At 49.5% G+C, this 27,956-nt stretch overlaps 2 protein-coding genes and 1 long non-coding RNA gene across 4 annotated transcripts; 1 reads left to right on the top strand and 2 right to left on the bottom strand.

The window, feature by feature from the left end:
- Positions 1–197: 197 nt before the first annotated feature.
- LOC115607687 (galanin receptor type 2-like) lies at positions 198–8,843 on the bottom strand. Of its 2 annotated transcripts, XM_030485254.1 has the most exons (3): positions 8,770–8,843; positions 4,887–5,283; positions 198–2,100 (listed from the first exon to the last, which is right to left on the bottom strand). In XM_030485254.1, exons 2-3 carry the CDS (start codon positions 5,255–5,257, stop codon positions 1,362–1,364), a joined length of 1,110 nt encoding a protein of 369 aa, XP_030341114.1. In that variant the 5' UTR covers positions 5,258–5,283; positions 8,770–8,843; the 3' UTR covers positions 198–1,361. The 2 variants fall into 2 exon arrangements, with proteins under 2 accessions (XP_030341114.1, XP_030341113.1); XM_030485253.1 differs by lacking the exon at positions 8,770–8,843 and having other exon boundaries at positions 444–2,100; positions 4,887–5,895.
- Positions 8,844–13,348: 4,505 nt separating this feature from the next.
- On the bottom strand, positions 13,349–18,063 carry LOC115607373. Its single transcript, XR_003991206.1, has 3 exons — positions 17,921–18,063; positions 16,902–17,447; positions 13,349–15,029 (listed from the first exon to the last, which is right to left on the bottom strand). It is a non-coding gene; the product is annotated as an uncharacterized LOC115607373 (long non-coding RNA).
- A 4,971-nt stretch (positions 18,064–23,034) lies between these two features.
- On the top strand, positions 23,035–26,133 carry RAG1 (recombination activating 1). The gene has a single exon (XM_030484537.1). It carries the CDS (start codon positions 23,035–23,037, stop codon positions 26,131–26,133), a length of 3,099 nt encoding a protein of 1,032 aa, XP_030340397.1.
- The last annotated feature ends 1,823 nt before the right edge of the window (positions 26,134–27,956 follow it).

Genomic DNA, 27,956 nt, shown 5'->3' with positions numbered 1-27,956 from the left:
CACTGGAACAGGCTTCCCAGGGAAGTGGTCATGGCACTAAGCCTGTCAAGAGTTCAAGGAGCATCTGGATGATGCTCTTAGTCGTATGGTTTAGTTTTAGGTAGTCCTGCAAGGAGCAGGAAGATTGATTTGATGATTCTTATGGGTCCCTTCCAACTTGAGATATTCTATGATTCTATGATCTCTAGCAATTTAGCCATGGCAGGAAGGCACCCACTTGCATCTAATCAGCCCTGGTAAGGGAGATGAGAGTTTTCCTTCCTGAAGCTTCAAGAGGTCAAGTGCATGCTTAGATCCTGAGATGAGACTCAGCAGGCCCTGAAAAGCATCTCCTCCACTATGGAGTGTGAGCCTCCTCAATCCCCTGTACAAAGACTGTGCTATGCAGGCAGGAGGAACCATAACCAAACTAACCACTTAACCCTGCCTCTGCCCACTAGCTCCTTGCCTGCCCATGGAACCTCTGAAGCATGGTGGTCAGTTTAAGCTGCTTTTATGCACTGACAGTTGACTGCTAACTGTGGAGAAAAATGTCAGCTGTGCACTGACCTGCTCAGGGATCTGTGTCAGTAAACGTGGCTGTGGAGAAAGGAGTGGGGACACCAGGCAGGGTTTGGCTCTGCAGACTTTGCTTAGTGCTGGTTTTCCTGGTGCACTGTGATTTCCACCAGTTATGAATAAGGCCCCATTGAGGTAGCCCATCCCCACTCCAGATGACCAGTGCAGGCCCCACTATTGCCTGGATGAAGAAAATATACATTTATTTGCTCTGGGTTAGAAAGACATTTCTCTGGTATGTACAACAGCAACATCCCAGACACGCCCACAGCCCACCCCACATCCCAGGGAAGCTCCCAGTCACAGGGAGAACAGCAAAGCCAGCAACAAAGCCATCACTGCAACCATCGATGGGCTGTGCCAGGCGCTTTCCATACCACCTGTGCTTGCCTGGTCCTGCATGCACTGCCTGTCTGCCTTGCCATTCCTGCTGTGAGAGCCAGTCTGGCCAGATGGGGCACTGGGAGGCAGAAGTGGCTCTGACAACTAACCAGTGTGTCCAGAGAGGTGGGGCCACAAAGAAGAGTAGTTTGAGAGTCAGCAGAGGAGCTGGAACTTTACTCCTTGGAGCCCAGATGGTTTGAGGATCAGGGACAAGTCTGGGTCTGTTTCTTCTCTTGCATGCAACATGTTGTGGGGAGATTGTTCAGGAGAACACTTGGTGCATGGGGAGGAATGACATGGCCAGAAGCAGTGTATAGCAGTTTTTTGCTTGCCTTTCCAGCATCCTCTCTCACCCAGTGGAAAGGGTGGCCTGAAGCTGGTGACACAGCCAAGCTGGCAGATGCTGTGTTGCTTGGCCACTATGAAATATGAAGGGGCTTGAAAGAACTGGAGTGGACTGCCACGGAGGCTGGGTTCAGCTCGCGCCTGTTATTCTCCTCATGCATCTGGGACGCTCCAGTGGAACCTGCCTCAAATCCAGGCACAATGTGGGCCATGTGGAGCACATGCACCTTGTTGCGGTGCTCTTTCCTCAAGAGACAGCTGAAAACTTTTTTGAAGCCCTTGTGGAAGTGCTTGGAGACCAGGGCATAGATGATGGGGTTGAGGCAGGAGTTGGCATAGGCCATGCAGTGAGAAAGCAGGTGGAAGGTGTAGGTCGCCTGGTTGAAGGGGAAGTCTCCATAGAGGTATCGGAGGATGACTAGGTGGTATGGCAGCCAGCAGAGACAGAAAAGGATGGTTACAATGATGATCATCTTGGTTACTTTACGCTTGGCCTTCTTGGACTCTGATATGTCCTCCAGGGGGGCCACTGCTGTCCACAGGTACTTGATGGTCCTGGTGTAGGAGAGGCTGATGACCAGCACTGGGATGACATAGCCGAAGGCAAATGTGCTGGTGTCCATGACCTTGCGTCTCCACTCCTCCCAGCCAGGCATGCAGATGTAGCTGGACTCCCACTTGATCAAGTCATAGTAGTGTAGGTAGGGCCCAGCAAAGACGACGGAGAGGCCCCAGATCACAGCCATGGCAGCCACTGCATTATGTGGGGTCCGCCGCTCCTGGGAGCGCAGCGGATAGCAGATGGCCAGGTACCTGGAGGGGAGAGCAAAGCAACCAGCACTGAGATTTCAGCCAAGCTCTACCTGGCCACATAAACTCCAGGGACAAGATAGTTTTCCTTCATTCTCCTGAAGGTCCCTGAGCAGTGGCCCTACATGTTACCTGACACCCTCTTTGAGATACAGTCCTGGCTAAAGCAACTTTTGTCTTTCTAGCAAGGATGCTTCTCCCACAAGCTTAGGCTGGCTCACCCCTCTGTACATGGTGGGTTGGGTTGTGTCCCCGAGCTAGGGCCAGAGAGGCAGTGCTGTGGAGAGTTTGCACATATCCACTGCTTGGCAGAATTTATGCAGCAGAAGGAGGTCTGAACTGCGGATTCAAGCCCTGAGAAGCTTTACCAGGTGATGGGCACTGTGCAGGCTCCTGCCCACTGAAGGAATATTTCCAGCCTTCTCCAGCTTTCAGACCAGCCTGGCAGGAGGGAGATTTGCTGACTGGAGTTGTGGCTGCTTCCACTTTGGTACCAAAGGGACCAGGTGGGCCCTTGCCTTTTGGTAATGTCTGCTTTCTAAGGCCAGCCCGAAGCAGGCAGTGATGCTCCGTCTGCTCCCTCCAGCAACGGTAGCCAGATACAGTGTGATGGCCAGCTATGCTCCCTTACCTCCAGGCAACACCATAAGGCAAAAACATAGATGTCAGCAAGGAGAAAAGATGGCTTGGTGCTTGTGGGTAGGGGATGGAAAGGAGCTGTCATCACAGACAGGAGTGCAACTGCTACAGCCTCAGCCCGCCAGAGTGCTCATTTGATGCACTGTAAGGCCAGCAGAGCATGTAGATAAGACATGCAGCTAGTGTGAAGGGTCATATGTGTGACAAAACCCTTGTTTCTTGCTGGTCCTGTCATCCTGAAAGCTGCTGGCAGCTCTGCAGGAATCACTTCATGTCACACTGAAATGCAGCCACCTCTTGCTGCAGTACAGCACAGAAGTGCCTCTAGAAAGAGAGAGAACACAGGCACTAGCACCTTGCCGAAATGTCCTATCTTTTTTAGAGGGAGATACTGTCCTTGGTTCTGAGCTGGCTGGAGAGGCAGACTGCACCCATGTGATTTAGGCTGCAGGGAAGCAAGAGGCTTAGACCATGAGAAATCTCTGGTCTTCCTGGTGATAGCAGGCAAACTGTGTAGCCACTGGAATGCCAGATGATTGGGATATTTTTGACAGATGCCATGTGACCCCCCTTACCTCAACCGAGGGATGCTGGCATTTCCAGGTGGATGAGCTGCTGAAGTGCCAGATCACTGAGTTTCTGCAGATGGCACCTGGGAGCAGGATGATGTGGAAGGGGACTGGAAGAGTAGCCCAACCACACTTTTTGCTGGGATTTAAGCTGTCCCAGATATTCCCTGGTACTGAAATTTCCTTCTGCCTGCAGTGCTGTGAAACCTCCTCATTACAGAGTGCTGTTTACCCTATCTTGTCTTGGTAGCTTGGAAGCAAGCACAAGGAGCAAGATGGGCTAGGACATGTTCCCTGTAGCAGTCAAGGCTGGAGCTTACCGCATGAGGACCTTTTCCTCATCCTTGATCATAAGTGTGGGCTTAGTCAGAAGTGGGGCAGCTGACACAGTCACAGAGCTCCTGTTAATAATGTAGGTGGCACTGACCAGGGCCAGAGCATCCTGGGTGACCTCCTGGGAAGGACTTGGCTCATGGTATGGGTGCCTTCTGCACAAAATGCAGGAGGGCTGGGGGCAAAGGGAGCACAGGAATCGCTAGACGAACAGGTTTTGTGCTGGGCCGGAAGCCCCAAGGCTTTTAGAGATGTGTTTACTGCAGGACTGGGACCTCCAGTATTTATGGGTATTTATGGATCTCTGCATATTTATGCGGCTTCTCTTACAGTCCTTTCTGTTCAGAGACATAGAATGGTTTGGGTTGGAAGGGACCCTAAAGCTCATCCAGTTCCAAGCCCCTGCCACGGGCAGGGACACCTTCCACTAGAGCAGGTTGCTCCAAGCCCCATCCAACCTGGCCTTGAACACTGCCAGGGATGGGGCAGCCACAGCTTCTCTGGGCAACCTGTGCCAGCACCTCACCACCCTCACAGGGAAGAACTTCTCACTCTTTATATTTAGTCTAAATCTCCTGTCTTTCAGATTAAACCATCACTCCCTGTCCTATTGCAACACGCCCTACTAAAGTCTGTCTGTATCCTTCTTTTAAGCCCAGTTTATTTATTGAAGGGCTGCTCTAAGGTCTCCCCTTAAGGAGCCTTCTCTTCTCCAGGCTGAACCAGCCCAGCTCTCTCAGCCTGTCTCCAGAGCAGAGCTGCTCCAGCCCTCACAGCATCTCCATGGCCTCCTCTCGACTTGCTCCAACAGCTCCACGTCCTTCTTACGTTGGGGTCTTATGTTCACTTTGCTGCCTGCATATGATGTTTTTGTGAAATGGTGGCGTGCGATAGCAATTTCCCTCTGAGTGACATCTCTTATACAGAGCTAGGTGACACTCTGTGGGAGTCTGTGGCACCGTGGGGAGCTGAGCTTGTGTCTCCAGGGCTCTAACCACAAGGCAGGTCCCTCCTGCAGAAAGCCAGACAGGAGCAGAACCAGCTTTGCACTCAAGAGATCTGGAATTGCTGCTTGGGGGTTGTTAGGGGAAGGGAGTCACAACTGGTCCTCAGACTGGCTTTGGCATAGATCAATATCACTGCGGTTTGAACCATCTTCCTAGTAGTGGAGGGCCACAATCTTCCCATGCCCTCACTCAGTCCAGCTTCTCAGACTGCCCTCCTTCCCCAGCCCAAGGGCATCTTTACCTGTCCACAGAGACGGCAGCCAGGGTAAAGCTGCTAGCATACATGGTGAGGTAGATGAAGAAGTAGACAGCCTTACAGATGAAGGAGCCAAAGACCCAGCCCTCAAGGAAGTAGATGGTGGCCTGGAAAGGCACACAGAAGACAATGAAGGAGAAGTCAGCCAGGCTGAGGTTGAAGATGAAGAGGTTGGTAGTGTTGTGGCCCATTTGCCGGTTGCGCAGCAGCACTGCCAGCACCAGGCTATTGCCCACTGTGCCCAGGAGGAAGATGAGGAAGACCACAGGGACAATGACCCTGGCGGGGCTGAACTGGTAAATGTCAGAGGAGTTCCAGTACCCAGCCAGGCTTGTGAAGTCCTCGTGCTCCGTCATTCTGTGTTGTGGTAAGACGCTGGAGCCTGAGGCAACACAGGGAAAGATGTGAGAGACTGGAGAAACACTGCTTAGCCTGTTAGCTTGGCTGATGGGCCTTTTGGCTCACTGGAGACAGAGAGCCCCATTTTCAGCTCTGTGACCCACATGCTTCTCAGAGGTTCCCCTGGACACTGTTGGCCTGGAGGACAGGTAAGGTAGGTTGGGGGTAAGGTGTGCTCTGCTCCCCCATTCTGGCCCTAGCCCCACCACCCATGTTCAGATGCTGCCTTGGACTGATGATGCTGTAGGTGAGGTATGAGGGAGAAGAGAGGATGGCATCTGTCCCCAGCTTCCTCCTCTATGGGAGAATGGAGCTCTATTCTGCTGGATAAATTCTGGTGGGTTTCCAGCCACAAACCAACCAGCTGGACAGGCCAAGATGCTTGCTCTCCTGATCCTGACATGCAGGGTTTATCCTCCACTCCCAGGTCTTTTGGTACCTGCTCCTAGAATAAACCTGGCACACTAGGCACAGGGTTGGAAATACTTTGGGCAGTTACAGCTACTACACAGCTCCGTGTTGTGCCCAGGAGGAGGACAGTATGATGGTACCACTCCTGCTTTGGTTTCAGTGACCCAGATACATAGCCTCTTTCTATGTTTCACATGGCAGCTCTCCCCAGTACTTGAGCTCTTTGTATCATTTCCCTGACTCCCGAAATAAGCATTTGGACTGCAAGCAGAAGGTGAGATTATGCATGGAAACATTAATTTCTCTGTCACAGGCATAGAAATCTGTTTGCATATTTCTGAGTTGTGGAGCTGGAGGAATGTCATGTACAGATACAGACACAGCTTCCCTTGAATAAAAGAGATTCTTACCCCTGTGCAGTGTTTGTAGGGATGTACTGTGGTTACCAGAGTATGGCCCAAGGTCAGCTCACCATGAGTACGGACATAGCATGGTCTGTGCAAGAAACCGACCTCCAGCTGTGCATTCTCTTTCAGGCTGGGGAATTAGCAAGTGCCAATCCTAACCCCTAACCTAACCCTAAAACCTAATCCCAAACCCTAACCCCGAGCCCCTAACCCTAATCCCTAACTTAACCCTAACCCAAGTGCTCCCTGGGGAGCACTGGCAGTGTGAGTACCTGAAGCAGAAGCACTGCAAGGGGTGTGTGAACACGGGTTGCTGGCTGCAAGTGTTCTTGGTATCGGTGCAAATCTCAGAATACCAGCAAGCTGCCTGGAGTCACACCAAGCCCAGTTCAACCCTACCACAGCTGTAATGAGACCATTCCCATACAGTTGCAAGTATCCCCAGAGGCCATTGCCAAAGGCTTATGAAGTCTAGGAAGCAGGATTGTTGTACACTGGCCAACAGTTGTACAAGTCAAATACCCCACTTGGCATGGCAGCCTCTCCTCTGTCCGGGCAGCAGGAAGCTCATGCTGCAACCTGGGAGCTGGACTCTCATGTCTGGGACCCAAAAGGTCACCGCATCTCATTTGTGAACATGGAGATTGCTCCAATAGCACCTACCCATCCCAAAGCAGAAGGGATTTCACAGTGACAGTTTCAGTTCTTCTGCACATACAGCATAGAAATTTTACTTCTGACTTAGGCTCTCCTGTTTTATAGTAACCTTGAGCTCCACGAATGCTGCTTGTGTGGCAGATGGATGAGCTTTCCTCTGGAAAGCTGGAATGCCCAGGACTGAAATAGCCATGCTACTTATTTTTGCTAGCTCTGCCTTGGTGCACGAACAAGGGAAATTCAAATGGCCATGTCAACTCTCAGTACAAGCAAAAGTCCCCCTGCAGCCACCTGAAGAAAAAAGTACCCCATTCAGAAAGGATGTGCAGGAAACAGGGAAGCTTACACAGGCCCTGGCAGGAGTAGGAGAGACAGATAGATGAGGACCTGCCAGAGAGCCTGGTGCCAGAGTCTGCTTGAGGACCTCAGTCTTTTGTCATGTTGCGTAACTGCCCCGGGTCCAAAGAGCTTCCCTGTATGCAGGGGAGAGCAGCTCAGGCTGTCACTAGGTTTTTATTCTTGCCTCTAGTTGACTGCACTGGCTCAGGCTGTGCCCATCTATATGACGGCAAAGTAGTGTTTCATTCCCCTTTACACATGGGAGTTGTTGGAGACACAGCAAGCATAAAGAGGTGACTTTGCAACTGGTTGGATCAGGGAACTCACTGATGCACCAGAGAAACACATCTTTCCTCTGCTGGGTTAGCTCTGATCCACCCCTCCATGCACAGTCCTGCCTGTAGACAGGACAGGGTAGAATAGGCACACAGTGAAAGCAGGGTCTCTTAAGTGACATATGCAAACCGTGACACTGATGGTGGGGCACTGAGATGCTAAGAGACTCTCATGGAATCATTCAGAGCATTTCTGACACAGTGGGATGTCTCCAAGTCTCTATTAATATTATCTCAAGAAGCTGCCACTCACCCCCGTGGCTCTGTTGTCCTTTGGAAGCATGTTGCAATCATTTCACACTCTACCGTATTTTGTGAACAGGTTTATGTCAATGCTCCCGGGTTTCACTTGGTTCTGAATAGCCTTGACTAGCAGTGAGAGGGGCAGCTGCTCTGAGCAGAGGGAAAATGGAGAGCATGGCAAAAAGGTTCCTCTCCCACATCTGCTGCTTAGGGTTAGCAGAAACAAAGGTGATGTGCTGGAGGAGGTAATATTCCCAGGCATGAGAACCCACTCAGTGGCAAAGTTGGGACTCAAAAGAGACCTGATTTTTCTAATGTTTTCTAATTTTTCAGTAAAGGATTGGCAGAGAGAATAGTTCCCAGTGCCCATCAGATATGGGGGTAACAAAAGGACCAACAAAGAGCATTGATGGGGGCAGGCAGCAGGTCATGCCATCGGTGCCTGCAAGCCAGCATAGCTAACCCCTCTGTCAAGGGAAGGGAAGAAGGGCAAGAGGAGGCAGGGCAAGGGGACAGACGCAGCAGTATTGCGTTGGGGGCAACCCAGACCCTGCTGGTCTGGCCAGACAGGAGCAGGGAGAGGCTAAAAGGGAGACAGGCAGTTTGAACTCCCTGTTTAGTGGGCTTGGGAGCCAGCTCCCCGGGCTCGTTCTGCTGGTGCCGGAGCTGGCACCGGGCACAGTCGGGCCGCCCGAGCGCTGTCCCGTCCTGCAGCAGGTACGGCTGCCGGCGCCTCGCTGGGACTGCCCGGTCCCGGTAGCCGCTCCCCGCGCCGCCCTGCCCTGTCCTGTCTGCACTGCTCTGCCCTGAACGCCCCCGCCCTGACCTGCTTTGCCCTGCCTGCCCTGGCGGCCCCTGCCCTGCCTGCCTGCACTGTCCTGCCCTGCCTGCCCTGCGTGCCCTGCGTGCCCTGCCCTGCCCTGCCTGCCTGCCCTGCCCTGCCCTGCCCGGTGCTGCCCTGCCCGCGGAGGCAACGCCTCAGCCCGGCGTAGGCTCCGCCGGTCCCCGCCCCGCCGGTCCGCAGCCCCCGCTCCGCTCCCAGCGGCCGCCCGCGGTGGAGCTCCGGCGGGACCCTACCTGGCCCCGGTCCGCACCGCCGCTCGTCCCGTTGAGGGCATTTCTGCTCCCGCTGCCTGCGCCGCTAGAGCCCGCTGGGCTCGGCAGGGGTAGAGCCTGCTGCAAGCGGCGGCTCCGCCCCTGCCCAGCGCACCCCAGGACCCGCCGGAGCGCACAGGCTCCCGGACACATGCACAAGCGGCGGTAACGCACCCGTGTGAACGCACTCTGCAGCACACCCATGTGTACGCTGGCACCCCGCAACACCACCCCGCAGAACACAGCGCTCTCACCATATCCACACTCCCCCAAAAGCACACACTTGCAAAACCCACCAGCAAGCACAATTTATTGCTACAGGGAGACCTGAGCCTTAAACCCCCCACAACACAAATATAAATGAAGTTAATTCAAAACAGTCGCTCTCCCTATTTTTTTCTTCTATTATTTTTAAAGAACCATTTCACATTATTCTGCATCTGCTCATTAGCATCATTCCTCCTCTCAAAGTCTTTCACCAATCTAAGATTTCCTTATAAACAAGTCTAATCTTTTAATTCCTTAAAAAGAAGGCAACAGCATGAACAAAATATCAGTGAAAGCTGCCAGTTGGCATTCCAAATTAACATCTCCACATGTGTCTACGTGAGATAGGCTAAAGAGGAAATGAAGACAATCTCTCTCACATATCCAAAGTGTTTTGAGGTAATGGTTACAACCAGAGTAGGGAGACGCAGAAAATCCTACATGTTCAGTTTGCAGCCTCCTCATGGCTATCAGGAGGGGAAGGATGTCATTGCAAAGAAGCTTTGTAATAGAGGAGATGTGGGCTCCTTGACAGCTGCTGCCCAATTCTAACTATCGGCCAACTGTCATTGCTGCTGTATTTGCCACTTCTGATCTTCAAGGTACTGCTCAGACATTAATCAGTCTTCTCAAACCGCTTCTGACTTCTTCCACATAAACTTCCTACGTTGTTGCCTCATGATGTTGTATTTGTCCTATTCTTGCCCCTGAACTGTTATTTTCTTGCTTACTGAATTTGAGATTTTAGACAGTCTGTGGGATGGATCCCAGGCCTTGTTTAGATTAAGATTTTATAAATACAGTGCACCCTTAGAAGCTATCCGTAACAAATTATACAAAAGGAAGGACTAACTTGACACTGCAGTAACAGACAGAACAGGCTCCTCTCTCTCCAACTGAGAGAAAGCAGCTTGTCTGTTTGAGATGGCTAAATGGAAGAAATTGAAAAATGTCATAAAATAACAGCATTGACATTTCTAGTAATTGCCTCACTTAGTGTTAACTAAGTTGTTAAAAAAGGATGCTGGAGCCTGATTTCTACCGAGAAATCCATTTCTTCAGCCCTACTTAGCCACTAACCCAAAGGGTGGCTTTCCAGCTGATCAGTAAATTATATTTCATTTTTATAAAGCAGTTTTTTGGAGCAGCAATCAAGGGGCAGCCAGCAGCTGCCTCCTGCTGCAGCCAGAGTGAGCCCGCGGCTCTGCATGAGGAAGCCTCACTGTTCCCAGCCCACAGCAGGCCAGGCTGCCAATGTGCACCACAGGGTCTTGTATGCGTTACCTACAGGATGGCATGGCTGTGTAGGACATGAGCAAGCGAGGCTGCGTGTGTCGGAGGCCTCATCCGGCTGGAGCTGTGGGTCTCCAAGCCTCCCTTATACGCTAGTTATCATCATGCTGCTGTGTGCAAGGGTTACTGTGCCTTTTTGGTAGCCTTGGGCATGGTGCCTCCGAACCAATCGCCAAGAGCTCCAGCAGCTGGCGGTGCAGGTGGCCAGGATGAGGGTGAGTTCACAGAGTCACAGACTGGTTGGGGTTGGAAGGGATGTCTGGAGATCATCTGGTCTTGCCCAATGCCTCTGCTGGACCAGGGTAAGCAAGAGATGGTTGCTCAGGACCATGTTCTGACAGGGACAGGGAGGGGGGTGCCAGTACTGGGTCTGAGTACCCCAGCAGACATGGCAACGGCATGGCTGGGGAGGACATTTACTTTGGCGTATAGTGTCTGCAATGCAGGGAGAGTGCCCTGCCCCTCCTGGAGATGTTCCTGTTCCCTCTTCTCTCCCAGGCACAGCTCTCTCAGGGAAAGGCAGAGGGAGGCAGTGCAGGTCCCTGGTGCCCCCCCAACCTCCTCCCAGCGCCGGGCCACCCAAGCAGCACAGGCTGAGCCGGGCACAAGGGAGAGGGTGTGTGCAGGGCTGCTGGCCAGGTGTGGGTGTGTGGGTGGCTGGTGGGTGCCAGGACATGGGAAGCTGCGGCAGCACCATGTTCGAGGAGGGGCTGTATGTCTGTGACAGGGCATTGGATGGTTGCCCAGCGGCTGCAGGCACAAGGGTGACTGGAGAGGAGAACACATTCCCCAGGATATGGGGGCATCCATCACTTCCTTGTGCCTGGCCTTGTGAGTTGCCCAGGCTCCCAGTGCCTGGGCACGGTTCTGCATCAGCAAATAAAGACCCTTGAGGAAACAGTGGAGCTGCAAGAGTCCTGGTGAGTTGGGCCCCTCACCCCACATGGGTGTCCAGGGCAGAGGGGGTCTCCGCAGCATGCAGAACAATGTGGCAATGGGGTGGGGGGAATGTGCAGCACGTGGTGTGACAGGGGATCCCAGTCCCTACCTCGGGGGATGTATGTTTGGAAGGGGACATCCCACGTGCCACAGAGGTTTGTAACTTGTCCAATCAAGTCCTGTTGCCTGCAGCCAACAGCAGAGGAAGAAGGAGACAGACATGCCAGAACCTATGATGATGGAGGTTGTGGAAGCACGGGGGAGAGCCTGTGCCATCCCCTGCCCTGCCAGCGCCCCCCCCTTCTTCCTCCTGGGAACCCCCACTGCCAGCCCTGCTGCTCTCGGAGCAACTGAGAGACCCCATTCCTCTCGGGAGCCTGCAGCACAGTGTCTGCTTGGGCTAGAACAGAGGCCAGTCTTTATTTGTCCCCTTCCCAGGCTGTCACTTCCTCTGGGCCAGACGCTGCATCCAAATGGGGCTGGATGCTGCAGCCCAGTGCTGCAGTGCCCGCGCTGTGACTATCTGTGCACATGTGCACACTCATGATGTACATGCACGTGTGTGAGTGTCTGCTGGAAGAGCATGTGTAGCCCAGCTCCTGCTCGGTCCTGTGGTGGGAGCTGTGGCAGTTGTGTGGTCAAGGAACAGGCAAACCCCACAGGGAGACTCTGACACATGGTACCGTTGCTCCTGTTCATATGCCAACAGTGATGCCCCATTTCCCTGGTGGTCACAGCTGGGCCCCACCTCAACTCAGGGCGCCAGCCCCAGGGAGTGATGTCACTGTGGGCCTGTGACATGGGTACAAAGCTGGGCTGCTCCTGGAGGTGACACAGTATCTGGAGAAGAACCTCAGTGCTACTGGGCAGGAGCTTGGAGAGCAATTGCCAACAATCGTCCTGTGTCCCTCGTGCAGTGGAAGGGCCCCAGCGCAGGACAGGAGGATCTGTGGCTGACATTCCCCTGGCCGTGCCCCTCACACCCTCTTGGTTCCTGACACACGGGTGCAGCCATGCAGGCAGAAGAGGTGCAGGAAGATCTCTGTGTGCTCCAGAAGCGCCTGGCACAGTGTTCTGCAGAGGCACAAAGGCGCAAGAAGCTGCTGGGGTTTGTGGTAGGTGTGGAGTGGTCCCCTTGCCCCCAGGGCTGGGGCTGCGAGACCTGAGCCCCTGATCCCTCCTCTCTCCATGCAGGAGAAGAAGCAGCAGTATCTGGGGGAAATCATGGAGCAGCTCAGCATGGAGGTTAGTGTTCTCTCCTCTGCCCGTGTCCCCCCACTGCAGTGCTGGGGCTGTGTCAGGGGCTCAGTGCCTGTGTCCGGCACCTGTTCCCAGAACCTTGAGGTGGTACAGTGCTTCCAAACCAACCGCCAAGAGCTCCAGCAGCTGGAGGGGCACGTGGCCAGGATGAAGGTGAGTTCACAGTGTCACAGAGTAGTTGAGGTTGGAAGAGACGTCTGGAGATGATCTGGTCTTGTCCAGTGCCCTTGCTCAAGAACGTCACCCAGAGCCACTTGCTCAGGACCATGTCCAGAAATGGACTGTGTCCAGAGTTGGGCCTGGGGGTTCCTCTGTCTGCCTACGGTGCCTATAGGGCTGGGGAGAAGGGACACCAGGGCAAAGGCAGTGCCCAAGGGGAGCTGGGAGAGAATAATGCCAAGGGGAGTGCACTCAAGGCAGTGTCCCAGTGCCCTGAGAGCTGCAACTCTTCCCCTCCTCTCCCACAGGAGTACGTGCAGATGATAAACAGGGAGGTAGTCACAAGCCTGGAAGAGGAGCAGAAGGTACAGGGGAGAAGGAGGCCCATCCTGACAGGGTCAGGGAGGGGGATACCAGTGCAAGGTCTGTGCACTCCAGCAGCCACAGGCAGCAGCATAGGTGGGGGGGACACTTACTTTGGGGTCTGCAAAGGATGGGTTGGGCCTCTGGAGATGCCCCAGGCTGTTGGCTGTGCTGTAGAGGGGACTCTGATGTGGGTCTGTGTCAAGGTCTGACTGGAGAAAAGCCAGCATCGGACCTATTTCATTTGTGATCCCCAGAGTGAAATAAAGACACAAGCAAGTTCAAGTCCTGTAATTGGTCAGTTTGTTTATTATGAAAAGACAATTATTATAAAAAAGAAGATTCTTATTAAAAAAAGATAGTGATAGGACAGATTGGAAAAAAAAGATAGAAATTAAGCAAGCATTCAAAGCGCAGAAAGATAGCAGTCACCACCATGGATCCAGTGGCATCCCAAGGGTCCATAGTCATCGTCTTCCGTGGTGGGTGTCCCCCAGGGTCCATAGTTGGCATCAGTGGAGGGTGTCCCCAATGGCAATTACCTTTTTCCCCTTTTATTATGTGTTGGGGGGAGTACCTCTGTTCTTAATGTCATGTACTGTACATTACTGGTGGATCACAGCAGCCAGCTCTTCAACTGCACATGTCTGTCAGCAACCCTTAAGATAAAGGGCAGAAATTCCTCACACCAGTCCTTGAGATAATGGACAGAGGAGTGTTAGCTCCTCCCACCCATCTCTCAGGCAATGGACAGTAGAGTCCCATTTCAGCTCCTCAGACCTATCTCTCAGGCAATGGACAGTTGTACCTCAACTCCTCCCACCCATGTCTCAGAAAATGGAAGGTGCAATCCCATCTCAGCTTCTCATACCAATCTTTGAGACAAGGGACAGTGGAGTCTGATTCCAGTTTAGTCTCTCACAGTCTGCAGGCACAGCACCATGGCTTTGGGGAAGGGAGTGGGATGAGTGACCCTCACATGTGTCCCTAGGGATGCCGTGTGGAATGGGAACACTCTGGCTCTGGCCCAGTGCAGGAGCAAGGTTTGTGACCTGCTCGGGGGTGACTGAGCTGCTGGACAATGGTGCCAGCACCAGGACACCTGGGTGCTACTGCCCTGGCCCTGCCCTGCCCTCCCAGGCCCTGGGCACTGACTGGGGCTGCCCTTTGCCACCCTTTGAGGCTCCCTGCGATGCATCCCACTTGCTTTCCAGAGGCAGCAGTGGTCAGAGTTGGCAGGAGCTGTTCGGGAGCAGGCTGAGGTCAAGAAGGTACTGGGGACAGGAGAGACCAGGGATCCACATGTCTGTGGGGGGAAGCCCCCTCCAAGCAGGCATGGCATAAGCTCTTGACTGGGCCCTCTGCTTGTCCAGTTGCTCAGGAACAGGCTCAAGGTCCTCCGGCAGAAATGTGAAGGCTTCCAAGAGCCAGCAGCTTCATGGACAAGGAGGAATAAGATAATTTCTTGGCTGCAGTGAGTTGCCCTGGGGTCCAGGGCTCTTCCATAGGCGGTGGGATGCCCATGCCAGAGGTCCAAAAGAGCATTAGGCAGCTTTGAACTTCTCCAAAAGATCAAGTGTTTCAGTATTTCTTTTCTTCCCAACTTGGGGGGCATGTAGAGGGGGATTTTGGAGCACACTGGCAAGACCAACAGCAGAGTCGAGACAGATGCTCGGACCCCTCACCCCAGTCCTGAGCGTAGCCTGTTGTGCCCAGCATAGTGCAAAGTCCCACTGTGGCGTTCAAAGAGGGTGCTTGGAAACAGCTGAGACAAACTTGGCCTCTGCTCTGCCTGACCCCTCTTCTATCCCACAGGAGAGTTTGTGTGTTCCTCATGTTGCTGCAGATCGTCATCTTCCTGGTGCTGCTGATGAGCGATGGCCTTAACTGGATCCTGCCATCCAGGCTGGGGGCTGCCCTTGGTAGCTGCCCAGCAAGGCCCTAGTTCTTTTGAAATCCAGCTACAAAGAGAATAAAGAAACCTGTGATTGTAGGACACGTGCATCACCTGGTCAGTGTTACATGAGGAAAGCCACCACGTAAAGTTGTCTTTGAAGACACATGCAATGGAACCCGTGTCACAGTCAGCAAGGAAGCTGCCCATCATTCATCTCTACAGATACTCAAAGATGAATTCTGTCATTACAGAGAAGTCACCAAGAAGGAATGCTCAATTTGACATTAAGGTTGGGAGCAGGGGAAGGGCTGTTCACAGCTTCACAAGTTACAAAAATCCTACTCAGTGGGATTTCAAGAGAGAGGAAAATCCTAGGTGAGCCTTCCATAGCTTTCACTGGAAATTGATTACAGACCGTCCTTCAGCATCAGATTAATGTTACGACAAACACTGTGATGCAAATTCTCCAGGTAATCTGAAACAAACAAACTGGAGATAACTCAAAATAATAACCCAAGCTAAAAGCATCATCAGCAGGTCCATGCTCTGCACTGTGAGGGGTGAGCAGAGCAAAACAGCGAGGGGTAGAGAGGCACCATGAGGCAGCGCAAGCACGTGAGAGGCACAAGAGATGCGTAAGAGGCACAGGGGGTTTCTGGATCTCAGTAAGAAAGGCCTGACTTTGAAATGGCTTAATAAAATAGCTGTTTTAACCAAACAGAAGAAAAAAAGAGTAGCTCAAATGACCCGTAAGGACAGGATCTCTGCAGTGCACATGTAAAAATACACCCAGCATCTCACCAGATCATCTCCTGTCCTGGAAATAAAGTACACCCTCATGCAATGGAAGTTCAACAACTGAATTGCTCCATCTGCGATTTTGAAGGCTCTCAGTAGGAGAAACGCTGAAGAACTTCAGAAAGTTGGGGTTTTTCTAAGGGACAGTGATGTTAAGGTCTCACTTATTCTGCAGATGGTTGGGTAGAGATTGGTTTTAAAGAAACAAAGCCTTGCTTCTCAAACCAAATTCTGAGTTTCTGTCACTAATTGACAGCAGCAAAAACCATCCTTACCACTTTATCCATACTACAAGAGGAAGAGAGTCACAGTCCCTCCTTTCCTGAAAGACTCCAGCACTTTTCCAAGTCAAATGCTGTGCTAAACCTGACATATCCCACTATGTCGTATTTGTTTATAAGAGCTTCTGTAAAGAAGTTTATAATGAACTTCAGTTGTACAGGATTAGCCTATACCATTCTTAGCACTTATGCAGGCTTCCCAAATGCTGCTGCTGTGTCAGAAAGGAGGCATTTGCTCTCATACAACATCCAAAGGCAATCTTCTGATGATGCATGCTTAATTATTTGTTTCAAAAGGCTGGGAGGATGTGGCAGATTAATAAATGGCTAAAACGGTGGTGCCATAGTCAGGGGTTTGGTTATTTAGACTATGGGACTCAATTTGGGAGGCCAGGTCTACTGGAAGCTGGTGGGGCTGGTCTGACAAAGGGAAAGAGCTGTTTTGGTAGGAGGCTTGCCAGGCTGGTCAAGGCAACTTTGAACTAAGTTTGTTGGGGGAACGGGACACCGTGGGCTGCAGTAGGGGGATGGATTGAGAAAAAACAGCGACGGTGAGCAGGACAGAGTGAGACTGAAAGAAAAAAAAAAAGGACACGGATGTATCAGGACACGGAGTTGGAAAAAAAAAAAAAAAAGAAAAAGCCAGCGATGGACTGCAGGGCAGGGACAGAGGATGAAAAAGAAAACCATAAAAAGAGGGAAAGGAGCAAGAGATGAGAATAAAGAGAATAAGCACAGGAAAGAAAAAAAAATAAAAACCACAGCAGCATGGGAAAGAGAGAGGCCCAGGGAATGGCCACAGAGGGACCAGGACACACGAGGAGGGAGTGACAGGGTCCCGACAGCTCAGGACTCACTGCAGCTCTTGCCGCCAGTGGGATAATTTGGTGGGTCAGATGCTTCTTTCTCCTTGTCTCTTCTCTTCCTCTTCTACAGTTCGGGTTGCTGGGCTGCCCTCCATCTCAGAGAGCACATGGGTGTCTCACAGCTCCAGCGATACGAGGCTTCTCAGGCATGCAGCCTTGCTCACTCGTGCTCTACACAGCTGTACTGTGCTGGAGGTAACATGTACAGACCCCGCGGTGCATGTCGGCCCTCTGGCCTGCTGTGGACTGCGAATAGGGATCCTTCCTCATCCGGAGACACAAGCTCTCTCTTGCCTGCAGGAGGAGATATCTGCTGGCTGGCTGGCATTCGATTCCATCTTCTTTACCTTCCTTTGGCCTCTCCAGCTTCAGCAGTGTTAGCTCCTGTCCACAGCCAGTGAGTGCTCCGTTTGTCCTTTTCACCCCCACGACGTCAGGGGAGCAAGGCCGAGCAGAGACAGCCCATGCATGCCGAGGTGTTTGCAGTCAACAACATCCCCAGGGGCGGAATGGACAACTGCGTCCTCAGTGTGGCCTCTGGGAGAGGGAAAGAAGCAGCAGCGTTATTATCAGAGATCAGTTATTACCGCAGATCACCCCTGGCCGGAGACCTTCCTCCCACTGGGGCTTCTGACAGCACATTCGAGGTCCAGCTCGCCGCTGTCACCTAAGAGATCGGGGGAGGACGGAAGAGGCTTGCGGTGGGAGAGGCGCTGGAGCTGGCGGCTGCTGACGGGGTGCGCAGGACCACAGCTGGCTCAGGGGGAGCTCTGGCGAGCCGGGGAGGCGCCCGGCGTCTGCACCCTGGGGAGTGTCCGCCTTCTTCCTCTCTTCCCTCCCGTCAGCTCTCGGGGACCTCCCCGGGGCTGCCCTGACCCACCTCGCCTCCAGCTGACCGGGAGCTGCCACATCGGGCAGCTTGAAACTTCCTGTCCCTCCACCCCCGGGGAGCCAGCGCGCAGGACACACGCCACGCCACGCCACGCCTCCCCGATGGCCTCGGATCCCACCTGACGCTGCCCCCGGTGCCGGCACCCGCACCCTGCGCACCGCCATACTGCTCCCGGGCACTGCGGATTGACCGGGCGGCTGCTACCGGCGAACAGGCCCGGGGGCTGTAGGAGAGCCGTGGCGCATGCGTGCAGCCCGGGCTGCGGTACCGAGTTCTGGACATGGGGTGGCAGCACCCGGTCACTTATTCAGTACCGCGGAGGCAGCCGCGTGCGCAACGGGCTCTCCCCAGCGCAGGGGGCTGCAACTGCTTACTGGGGAGACAGGGTTGACGCTTCCCTGTCCCTTTCCAGCCCCGGCTCCGACAGTCATAGAATCATAGAATCATAGAATAGTTAGGGTTGGAAAGGACCTTAAGATCATCTAGTTCCAACCCCTCTGCCATGGGCAGGGACACACCACAGTAAACCATGTAGCCCAAGGCTCTGTCCAACCTGGCCTTGAACACTGCCAGGGATGGAGCATTCCAACTTCCTTGGGCAACCCATTCCAATGCCTCACCAGCCGCACAGGGAAGAGCTTCTTCCTTATATCTAATCTAAACTTCCCCTGTTTAAGTTTGAACCCGTTACCCATTGTGCTACGACTACAGTCCCTAACGAAGAGTCCCTCTCCAGCATCCTTGTAGGCCCCTTTCAGATACTGGAAGGCTGCTATGAGGTCTCCATGCAGCCCTCTCTTCCCCAGGCTGAACAGCCCCAACTTCCTCAGCCTGTCTTCATACAGGAGGTGCTCCAGCCCTCTTATCATCCTCGTGGCCCTCCTCTGGACTTCCTCCAACAGCTCCATGTCCTTTTTATATTGAGGACACCAGAACTGTACACAATACACCAAGTGAGGTCTCATGAGAGCAGAGGGGGAGGATCACCTCCTTTGTCCTGCTGGTCACGCTCCGGGGATGCAGCCCAGGATACAGTTGGTTTCTGGGCTGCGAGCGCACACTGAAGCCGGCTCATGTTCAGTTTCTCATCAACCAACACCCCAAGTCCTTCTCCACAGGGCTGCTCTGAATCGCTTCTCCGCCCAACCTGTAGCGGTGCCTGGGATTGCCCCAACCCAGGTGTAGGACCTTACACGTGGCTTGGTTAAACTTCATGAGGCTGGCATTGGCCCACCTCACAAGCGTGTCAAGGTCCCTCTGGATGGCATCCCTTCCCTCCAGCGTATCAACTGAACCACACAGCTTGGTGTTGTCGGCAAACTTGCTGAGGGTGCACTCAATCCCACTGTCCATGTCACTGACAAAGATGTTGAACAAGACAGGTCCCAACACTGATCCCTGAGGGACACCACTTGTTACTGGTCTCCAACTGGACATCGAGCTGTTAACCACAACTCTCTGCGTGCGGCCGTCCAGCCAATTCTTTATCCACTGAGTGGTCCATCTATCAAATTGATGTCTCTCCAATTTAGCGACAAGGATGTTGTGCGGGACAGTGTCGAACGCTTTGCACAGTTTTTGCCTCTGTACCAGAAACCATTTCAGGCCTTTGCCTCTGACGACAGGACAAGGCTGGGGCTGTTCTGGCCATGCTCCCCAAGCCAGGAAAGCAGGGAGGCACATTCACAGATGAGATGCTGCTCAGCAGATGACCATAGAGCACTGAGGGTTCTGGCTGTGCTCCGGTCTGGAGCAGAGCTCTGCACCCCTTGCCGGTGGGATGGGGAGAGAACCAGAAGGCTAAAAGGGAGAAAACTCATGGATTGGAGATAAAAAACAGTTTAACAACCACCCCAAGCAGCCAGCCACCACAAAAATCCCAAATGGGATGTTTTTTCTCCCCAGAAATTTGTGTGGGTATCCCCTCCAACCCTTGCAGACCCAGAATCAGAGGATCTGGAGTATTTTGGGGCCTTTTATATTGTTGATTTGTCCTCCCTGCCCAGGGCCTTCAAGACCCTGGACATACATCACGAAAGAACTAATATCCTTGAAAATTAAATACTGGTATCAGAAGAAGGATGTTTTTTGACCCCATTGTTAATTCACCCAGAAGCTTGGCTGCTGTGCCCTGAGGAAGTAGGCCACTGGCCTTCAGTGAAATAGCTTTGATGTGGGACAGTGGTATGACCAGACACCAGGTTCTCCTCTCTGAGAGTTAACCCTGAAGAAACCAGCTTTGAAACTATAAAGAAGAAAGGCAGATACAAAACTTTGTGTTAAAAAACAGTGCAGGTGCTCCTCAGAGAGAGTCTGCATGCTTATCTCAGAGCCCAGAAGTCTCACACAAGACGACCTTGTTTATATGAATTTTGTGGTTAAGCCTCATAAGTTGCCAGGTGCCACCTGAATTTGAGAATGCTGTATTGTTTTTAGTTGAAGTAACCTGTGGTTAGTACCAGGGTGGTACTGGGAGCTTAGAAGGACATGAGTAAGTGACATAAACAGCTCTGCAGTGGCTTTTAGAAGCAGAGAGAACACAGAAAGAGCCAGAGCACGCAGGAGAGAGAGCAAGCTTAACAGTGGGAGCAAACTGGGCAGACATAGCAGCAGCTCTACAAACTGAAAGTGAGCTAAAGGTAGGCTGGCAGTACTCATGACAACATCCCAGATACTTGTAGGACATAGGGTGTCAATTCCTTCTTTTGGTTTAATGTGTATGTCAGTGATTTTATTTTATATGTGCTTCCTCGAGGATATTCTGTTCATTTTGGTCTTCCTTGATGTGAGTAAGAGTATTGCAATCTTGCTTGTCATCATAGATGTATGAAACACTGTGATCTGAGAAGAAAAGGCATTTCTTTTCGCTTTTCAAGAAAAGTGTGACACTGAACACAGCTGTCAGAGTCCATTAAATAACCATGGCTGGGGGTTCATGCCCAGGGTTCACTCTTGAAGAATCTGAGCGGAGTAAGCAGGGAGAAGAAAGATTATTCACTGTGACCCCCAGCTAGAATAACAACACAGGCAAATTCAGCATAAGTAGTAAGAAATATTCCTAGCACTGGGAATATTTCTAGCTCTTCCAGAGACAGCTGCTGAAATCTCCACTGCCTGGGAGCTAGGCAATTAAAACTGTTTGATGAGTCGTCTGTTTGCAACAGTTATCTACTGCAGAAGGCAAAGGTTGGATGACCTGAGAGGGCTGCTTTGTCATGCATTTCTTCCAGGGCATGTTCAATGAAAGAGAAAAAAAGAAAAGAATGCTTGAACTTTCTTTGGCAGGATAAAACCCTGTCTGATTCATTGGAGTTGGTGATTAATAGCAAGAGTTAGATCATGGGTTTGGAGATGAGAATGGCACTATGGTAGCACTCAGTCAAAGGGTTAGAAGAGTAGAAATTATTACATATTTTGCTCTAAATGTACTCAGTGTTTGCTGATTCTTTACAATGGCTTAGATACTGCCCTGATGAGATGTTGCTCATGGTTTAAGAGATTCTGAAGGTGCTGCCAGAGATGGTGACATCACACAAAATTGTATAGGGTGTTATGCAGAAAAAAAGGAACTGTGGACAGTATAGGGCAACTGGCTACTCACTCTGCAGGCAATAGGAACCCAGGACTACTCAGAGGCAAATGGCCTATTGCTCAGAGGATAGCTTTTACCAAGACTGTGACAGGATGCAGCCAAAAAAGTGGGACAGTAGTAATGCTCTGCACACATCTGGGCACAGCTGCATGTCACAGAGCTATGAACAAGCCCGTTGCCAGGCTGGATCATGAGGGACAGCAGGGGACTGCAGTGCAGACACTGATATTTAGCAGTATAGGCAGCTGAATGGAACAATGCAGGCAGCTGGGGACAGCAATATGGGCAGCTTGTTCTCAGTGGGCAAAATGAAGAAGAGCTGGGAAGAAAACAAGCCTAAATTTTAGTTGCCAAGGCCTAATGAATGATTTTGAAGTTATACACAGCTCTTAAGGAAAGAGCTAAGCAGACTGATATGTCATTTTGGATCTGGAACTTAAAAAAGCATGCGGTCCTTTCCCAATGGGCTTTGAAGGACTGTACTGAAATGATGATTTATTGAAAGGTTATAAATGAAATAATCTCAGAAACACCCTGGGCATCATTGTTTTAGACCATAACTTGGATGTATTTCTTACTAAGGATGTCTTCTGAATAGACACTGCAGTGAGATTTATAGCAAGTTACGTTAATTGCTAAGTGGCAATATAATCAGTTTAAGAAATCTCAGCCATGCCCACGTCATTTTTAGTTGGCTGAGATTTCTTAAACTGATGTCCTAATGTATATAGTCCTAATGTATATAGTTTTCCTAATTTTTATTACTTACGTCAACCAAATCAGTAAAACCAAAATACATCAGAAAACATAACTGAATCTTCTCTACACTGCTTACTTTGTGCATTTCTCATAGCCAAGTAACGAAAAATAGGCTAGTCACTTCTATTGTTTCTACACGATTTTGTTTTCTAAATCTGATGCAGTACCAATAAGTTTCAGTGTTTCAGGTGACCGTCTTGTCTTTACTTTTATACAATACCATATTTCTATGGCAACCACATTGATATTACTTTTGGCTGGATCTTTGAAAGCTAAAATTGGGGTCAAATTTGAACAGACATTTTTTCATCTTTCCAGGACTAGTAATCATTACAGAGAGAGTTCTCAACAGGGTACTTCAACAGACAACTAACTTAAAATGTATGAGTATTTTCTCTAGAGCAAATCTACAGCCAGTATAAATGGCCCCATATCCTTTAGAGTCCAGGGAACCATAGCATTTTCAGTTTCATATGATAAAAATCACCAAGCCTTCAGAATGTAATTCTGTTGTCTGTAGTAGCTTTACTTATGATAAGCTTAGTCAGGTATAAGAAGGATGGGGCAGATTTGGCTGTTCAGACCAGATGACTAATGGCTTTATGTAAGGTGTGTTGGTAATCTAATAGACACGTGGATGCCTCAGGATCAAAGTCAAAACTCATTCATATGCTTATCTGAGATACTGAGTGGACAGCCATGTCTTGGCCTCTCAGTTCAGTAGGTGTTTTTGGTGAGTAACTCAGTGTCAAAGCATTTCTAAGTTAAAGTGATTAGAACTGTTCTATTAAAAGCCATGGGATTATTATTAATTTTGGAAGAGAAACTAACTTATAGCTTCTTTCTCTCTCTCAGGTGATTTGGTTTCTGCCAGATTGCAGATGTCAGTAGCATCACAAATGGACCTGCCTGAAGAAATTCAGCATCCATATACCAATTTTTCTGAATGGAAATTCAAGCTGTTTAAAGTGAGATCATTTGAAAAACTGCCTTCTGATGACATAAACAAGGGTAAGGCAGAAGTGGTTGCTTCTTCAAACAAAGACATCATACTGCGTAAATATGAAGCAGTGCCAAGAGGAGAAAACATGGACTTAGTGGGCAATAGGCTGGCATTTGAGAATGATGACAAGAACATGAAAACACAAGACAATAAAGCTCATCAGAACAATCTGAAGCATCTTTGCCGCATCTGTGGAGTTTCATTTAAAACTGATTGTTACAAGAGAACTCACCCAGTGCATGGGCCGGTGGATGATGAAACTATGAGGCTTCTGAGAAAGAGAGAGAAAAAAGCAACCTCTTGGCCAGATCTTATCTCTAAGGTTTTTAAGATTGATGTGCGAGGGGATGTTGATACTATCCATCCCACTCGATTTTGTCACGATTGCTGGAGCATTATCCATAGAAAATTCAGTAATACTCCATATAAAGTATGTTTTCCTAGGAACAGCATGAAGGAGTGGCAACGCCACTCCCCAAACTGTGATGTGTGCCGCACTACCCATCGGGGAGTCAAGAGAAAAAGCCAGTCACGCAGCGTACAACATGGCAAACATGCGAAGACTGTTGCAGAATATGCTCAAATAAACAGAAGTGTAAAGAACCAAGCACAGATAAACAAAAATTTAATGAAAGAGATTGTCAGTTGCAAGAATATACATCTCAGCACCAAGCTTCTTGCAGTCGATTACCCCGTAGATTTCATTAAATCTATCTCTTGCCAGATCTGTGAGCATATTTTGGCAGATCCAGTGGAAACATCATGTAGGCACTTGTTTTGCAGAACTTGCATCCTTAAATGTATCAAGGTTATGGGCAGCTATTGCCCCTCCTGCTGGTATCCTTGCTTCCCTACTGATCTGGTCATCCCAGTGAAATCCTTCCTGAACATCCTTGATAATCTGGGTATAAGATGCCCTGTAAAGGAATGTGATGAAGAGATCTTGCATGAAAAATATGGTCAACACCTCTCCAGCCACAAGGAGATGAAAGATAGAGAGCTCTACAGCCACATAAATAAAGGTGGCCGACCAAGGCAGCATCTCCTGTCTTTGACCAGGAGAGCTCAGAAATATCGTCTGAGAGAACTGAAGCGTCAAGTCAAAGCTTTTGCTGAGAAAGAAGAGGGAGGTGATATAAAGTCTGTATGCATGACTTTGTTCCTGCTAGCTTTAAGAGCAAAAAATGAACACCGACAAGCAGATGAATTGGAGGCTATAATGCAAGGGAGGGGATCTGGACTTCACCCTGCGGTCTGCTTGGCAATCAGAGTCAACACGTTTCTCAGCTGTAGCCAGTATCATAAAATGTATAGAACAGTAAAAGCTGTCACTGGAAGGCAGATCTTTCAGCCTTTGCATGCTCTTCGCACTGCTGAGAAAGCCCTCCTACCAGGTTATCATCCATTTGAGTGGAAACCTCCATTGAAAAATGTATCCACCAACACAGAAGTGGGAATTATAGATGGACTATCAGGATTGCCACTCTCAATTGATGACTACCCAGTAGACACAATTGCAAAGAGATTTCGGTATGATGCAGCCTTGGTTTGTGCCTTAAAGGACATGGAGGAGGAGATCTTGGAAGGCATGAAAGCAAAAAACCTGGATGATTATTTGAGCGGTCCCTTCACTGTGGTAGTAAAAGAGTCCTGTGATGGAATGGGAGATGTCAGTGAGAAGCATGGAAGTGGACCTGCTGTCCCAGAGAAGGCCGTTCGCTTTTCTTTCACAGTCATGAACATTGCTATAGCACATGGGAATGAAAGCAAGAGGATCTTTGAAGAAGTAAAGCCCAATTCAGAGCTGTGTTGCAAGCCCTTGTGCCTTATGCTGGCTGATGAATCGGATCATGAAACTCTGACAGCAATCCTGAGCCCCCTCATAGCAGAAAGAGAGGCTATGAAAAACAGTGAACTGCTACTTGAAATGGGAGGCATCCTGAGAACATTCAAATTCATCTTTAGGGGTACAGGATATGATGAGAAACTCGTGCGGGAAGTGGAAGGGCTGGAGGCCTCAGGTTCCACTTACATTTGTACCCTGTGTGACTCAACCCGCCTGGAGGCATCCCAGAATGTGGTCTTCCACTCCATAACCAGGAGCCATGCTGAAAATCTGGAGCGATATGAAATATGGAGGTCCAACCCATATCATGAATCTGTTGATAAGCTCCGTGACAGAGTGAAGGGTGTTTCAGCCAAACCTTTTATTGAGACTGTTCCCTCCATAGATGCGTTGCACTGCGACATTGGAAATGCAGCAGAATTCTATAGGATTTTCCAGATGGAGATCTGTGAAGTTTATAAGAATCCTGATCTGTCTAAAGAGGAAAGGAAGAGGTGGCAGTTGGCTCTTGACAAACACCTCAGGAAGAAGATGAACTTGAAGCCTATGATGAGGATGAGTGGAAATTTTGCTAGAAAGCTCATGTCCAAAGAGACAGTAGAGGCAGTATGTGAATTAATAAAGTGTGAAGAAAGGCATGAGGCCCTGAAAGAACTAATGGACCTTTATCTGAAGATGAAGCCAGTGTGGCGATCCTCATGCCCTGCCAAAGAATGTCCAGAATTGCTGTGCCAGTATAGCTATAATTCACAGCGTTTTGCCGAGCTCCTATCTACAAAGTTCAAATACAGATATGAAGGCAAGATTACAAATTATTTCCACAAAACCCTTGCTCACGTTCCTGAAATCATTGAAAGAGATGGGTCCATTGGGGCCTGGGCAAGTGAAGGAAATGAGTCTGGAAACAAACTGTTTAGGAGGTTCCGAAAAATGAATGCCAGGCAGTCCAAATGCTATGAGATGGAGGATGTCTTGAAGCATCACTGGCTATATACCTCAAAGTACCTCCAGAAGTTCATGAATGCTCATAAAACATTAAGAAACCAGGGCTTCACCATTGATCCAGAGGATACTTTAGGTGACTCCGTGCCACTGGATATCTTGGAAAGCAATGATTCAGGGGAAGTCTAAATGTAAAGGAGCATTTGGTGTTAGGTTTATAACGGTGTCTTCCTGCAAGAAGGCAGCTTCTTTTTCAGGCCTGTAGAGGTACAGGGAAGTGTGAAAATATCATTTCTGCACTCCTTGTTAAAGGTGCTGAGTGGAGTTAAACACCATGTCTGTTGGGAGTTTCCAAGAGGCAATGCATTATGTCTTATGTGTTGGTATCTGGTAACCCAGCTGTCATGTGAGATGAAAGCAGAAACAAATTGAAAAGAAGGATCTTCAGTTTATTTTGGTCTTAGCATGTTGCTTATAAGTGAGAAAGCCAAAGTAAACAAGGTTTATATAAAGTAGCATTTTGGAATGAATAATGTTTGTGGAGAGTTATGACAGTTGCTGAAAAAAGGAGCAGGCTGTTCGTTCTGTAAAACTGTTTTGCTTTTTACTTTTTAAGAGGGTTTGATTATTTTATTAACAGTCCCGTGGCTTTTACAAGTAAAGATTCATCAGTAAGACATTTGGGTATGTGTTTTGGGATAAAGTTCAGTTATTTTTGAATAAAATGCTGACTAAAGATGCAAACATTGATCTCACACACTTTTAAAAATATTATTATTTAACACATATTGTACGCTTAGGAGCAGATGGTGGTATCACCGTGCTAATTTACTATATGAAGACAGAGGAAAGGTAACTGGAATCTCTTAAAGATACTTTTATCATAGTCTATCTACTCTAAAATGCAAACTCGTGCTCCTAAAATCAGGATTTACAGTGCTTTGTGGTTATCTCCTATACAAAGTACATTCAAGCTCTGCTGTGTAGCTTTGTGCTTCATGAGCATTTTAGATTTCTATGGTAACTTCGGTATAGTTTGTATTAGTAGAGTTTTATTTAGCGAATTCCTGGTGTCCCTGAAGTCACCATTTAATTGTAAATAATACCAGCAGGCCCACAGTTTCCCCAAATACCTTTAGTCACAGCAGACCCATTTCTCAGGAGATGGATATTACCTTGATCAGATACATGGCATTATTCTGATCTTCTCTATTAGGATATTTCACTGACCACTACTGATGTGCTCCAGTTGTATCCAATATCAAGCTTTTCCCACCTGTGTTATACCACACCCGCAGTCTCATTTTCCAAATCCATAAAAGAGGAATGGTATTTATTAACCTCAAAGATAGCTGGTGTACAAGATGAGTTAAAAAGCAATGAATTGTCTTGAAATTACTGCATATTGTATATCACGTTATTACAGCAATGTTTAGTTGGCATTCCTCCTCCATACTGTATTAGATGAATAATTTTGCTGGTGGTATTTGCTTTTCTGAAGTGGTATCTAGTATATTAATATACTAAATTTATATTCATTTATTTCAATATTAATAGAATAATAGAATCACAGAATGATTTGGGTTGCAAGGGACCTTAAAGCTCATCCAATTCCAACCTCCTGCGTGGGCAGGGACACCTTCCACTAGAGCAGGTTGCTCCAAGCCCCATCCAACCTGGCCTTGAACACTGCTAGGGATGGGGCAGCCACAGCTTCTCTGAGCAACCTGTGCCAGTGTCTCAGCACCCTCATATTCATGAAATATACTCAGAAGTACCTGAAATGACCTGAAATCATCTAGCCTTTCAGCTTTGCACCTGTAGCTAGGGCATTACTGTGCTTGGAGTAATCTTTCTGAAATAAGATTAAATGCAGAAACGATCAATGCATGGATCTAAAAGAATCTGCTTTTTATTTTCATTTTGGTGTGCAGAAGTTGGTTTATGAGTGTAAGTGAACAATAAATTAATGGTCTGAGGTTAGTAGTATCTTGTTCATGTTATTTACTATA

This window comes from Strigops habroptila, chromosome 4 (genome assembly GCF_004027225.2).
Source record: "Strigops habroptila isolate Jane chromosome 4, bStrHab1.2.pri, whole genome shotgun sequence".
NCBI classification, from domain to species: Eukaryota; Metazoa; Chordata; class Aves; order Psittaciformes; family Psittacidae; genus Strigops; species Strigops habroptila.
Note: the sequence above shows the minus strand (reverse complement) of the source record. Positions and strands in the feature narration are given on the sequence as shown.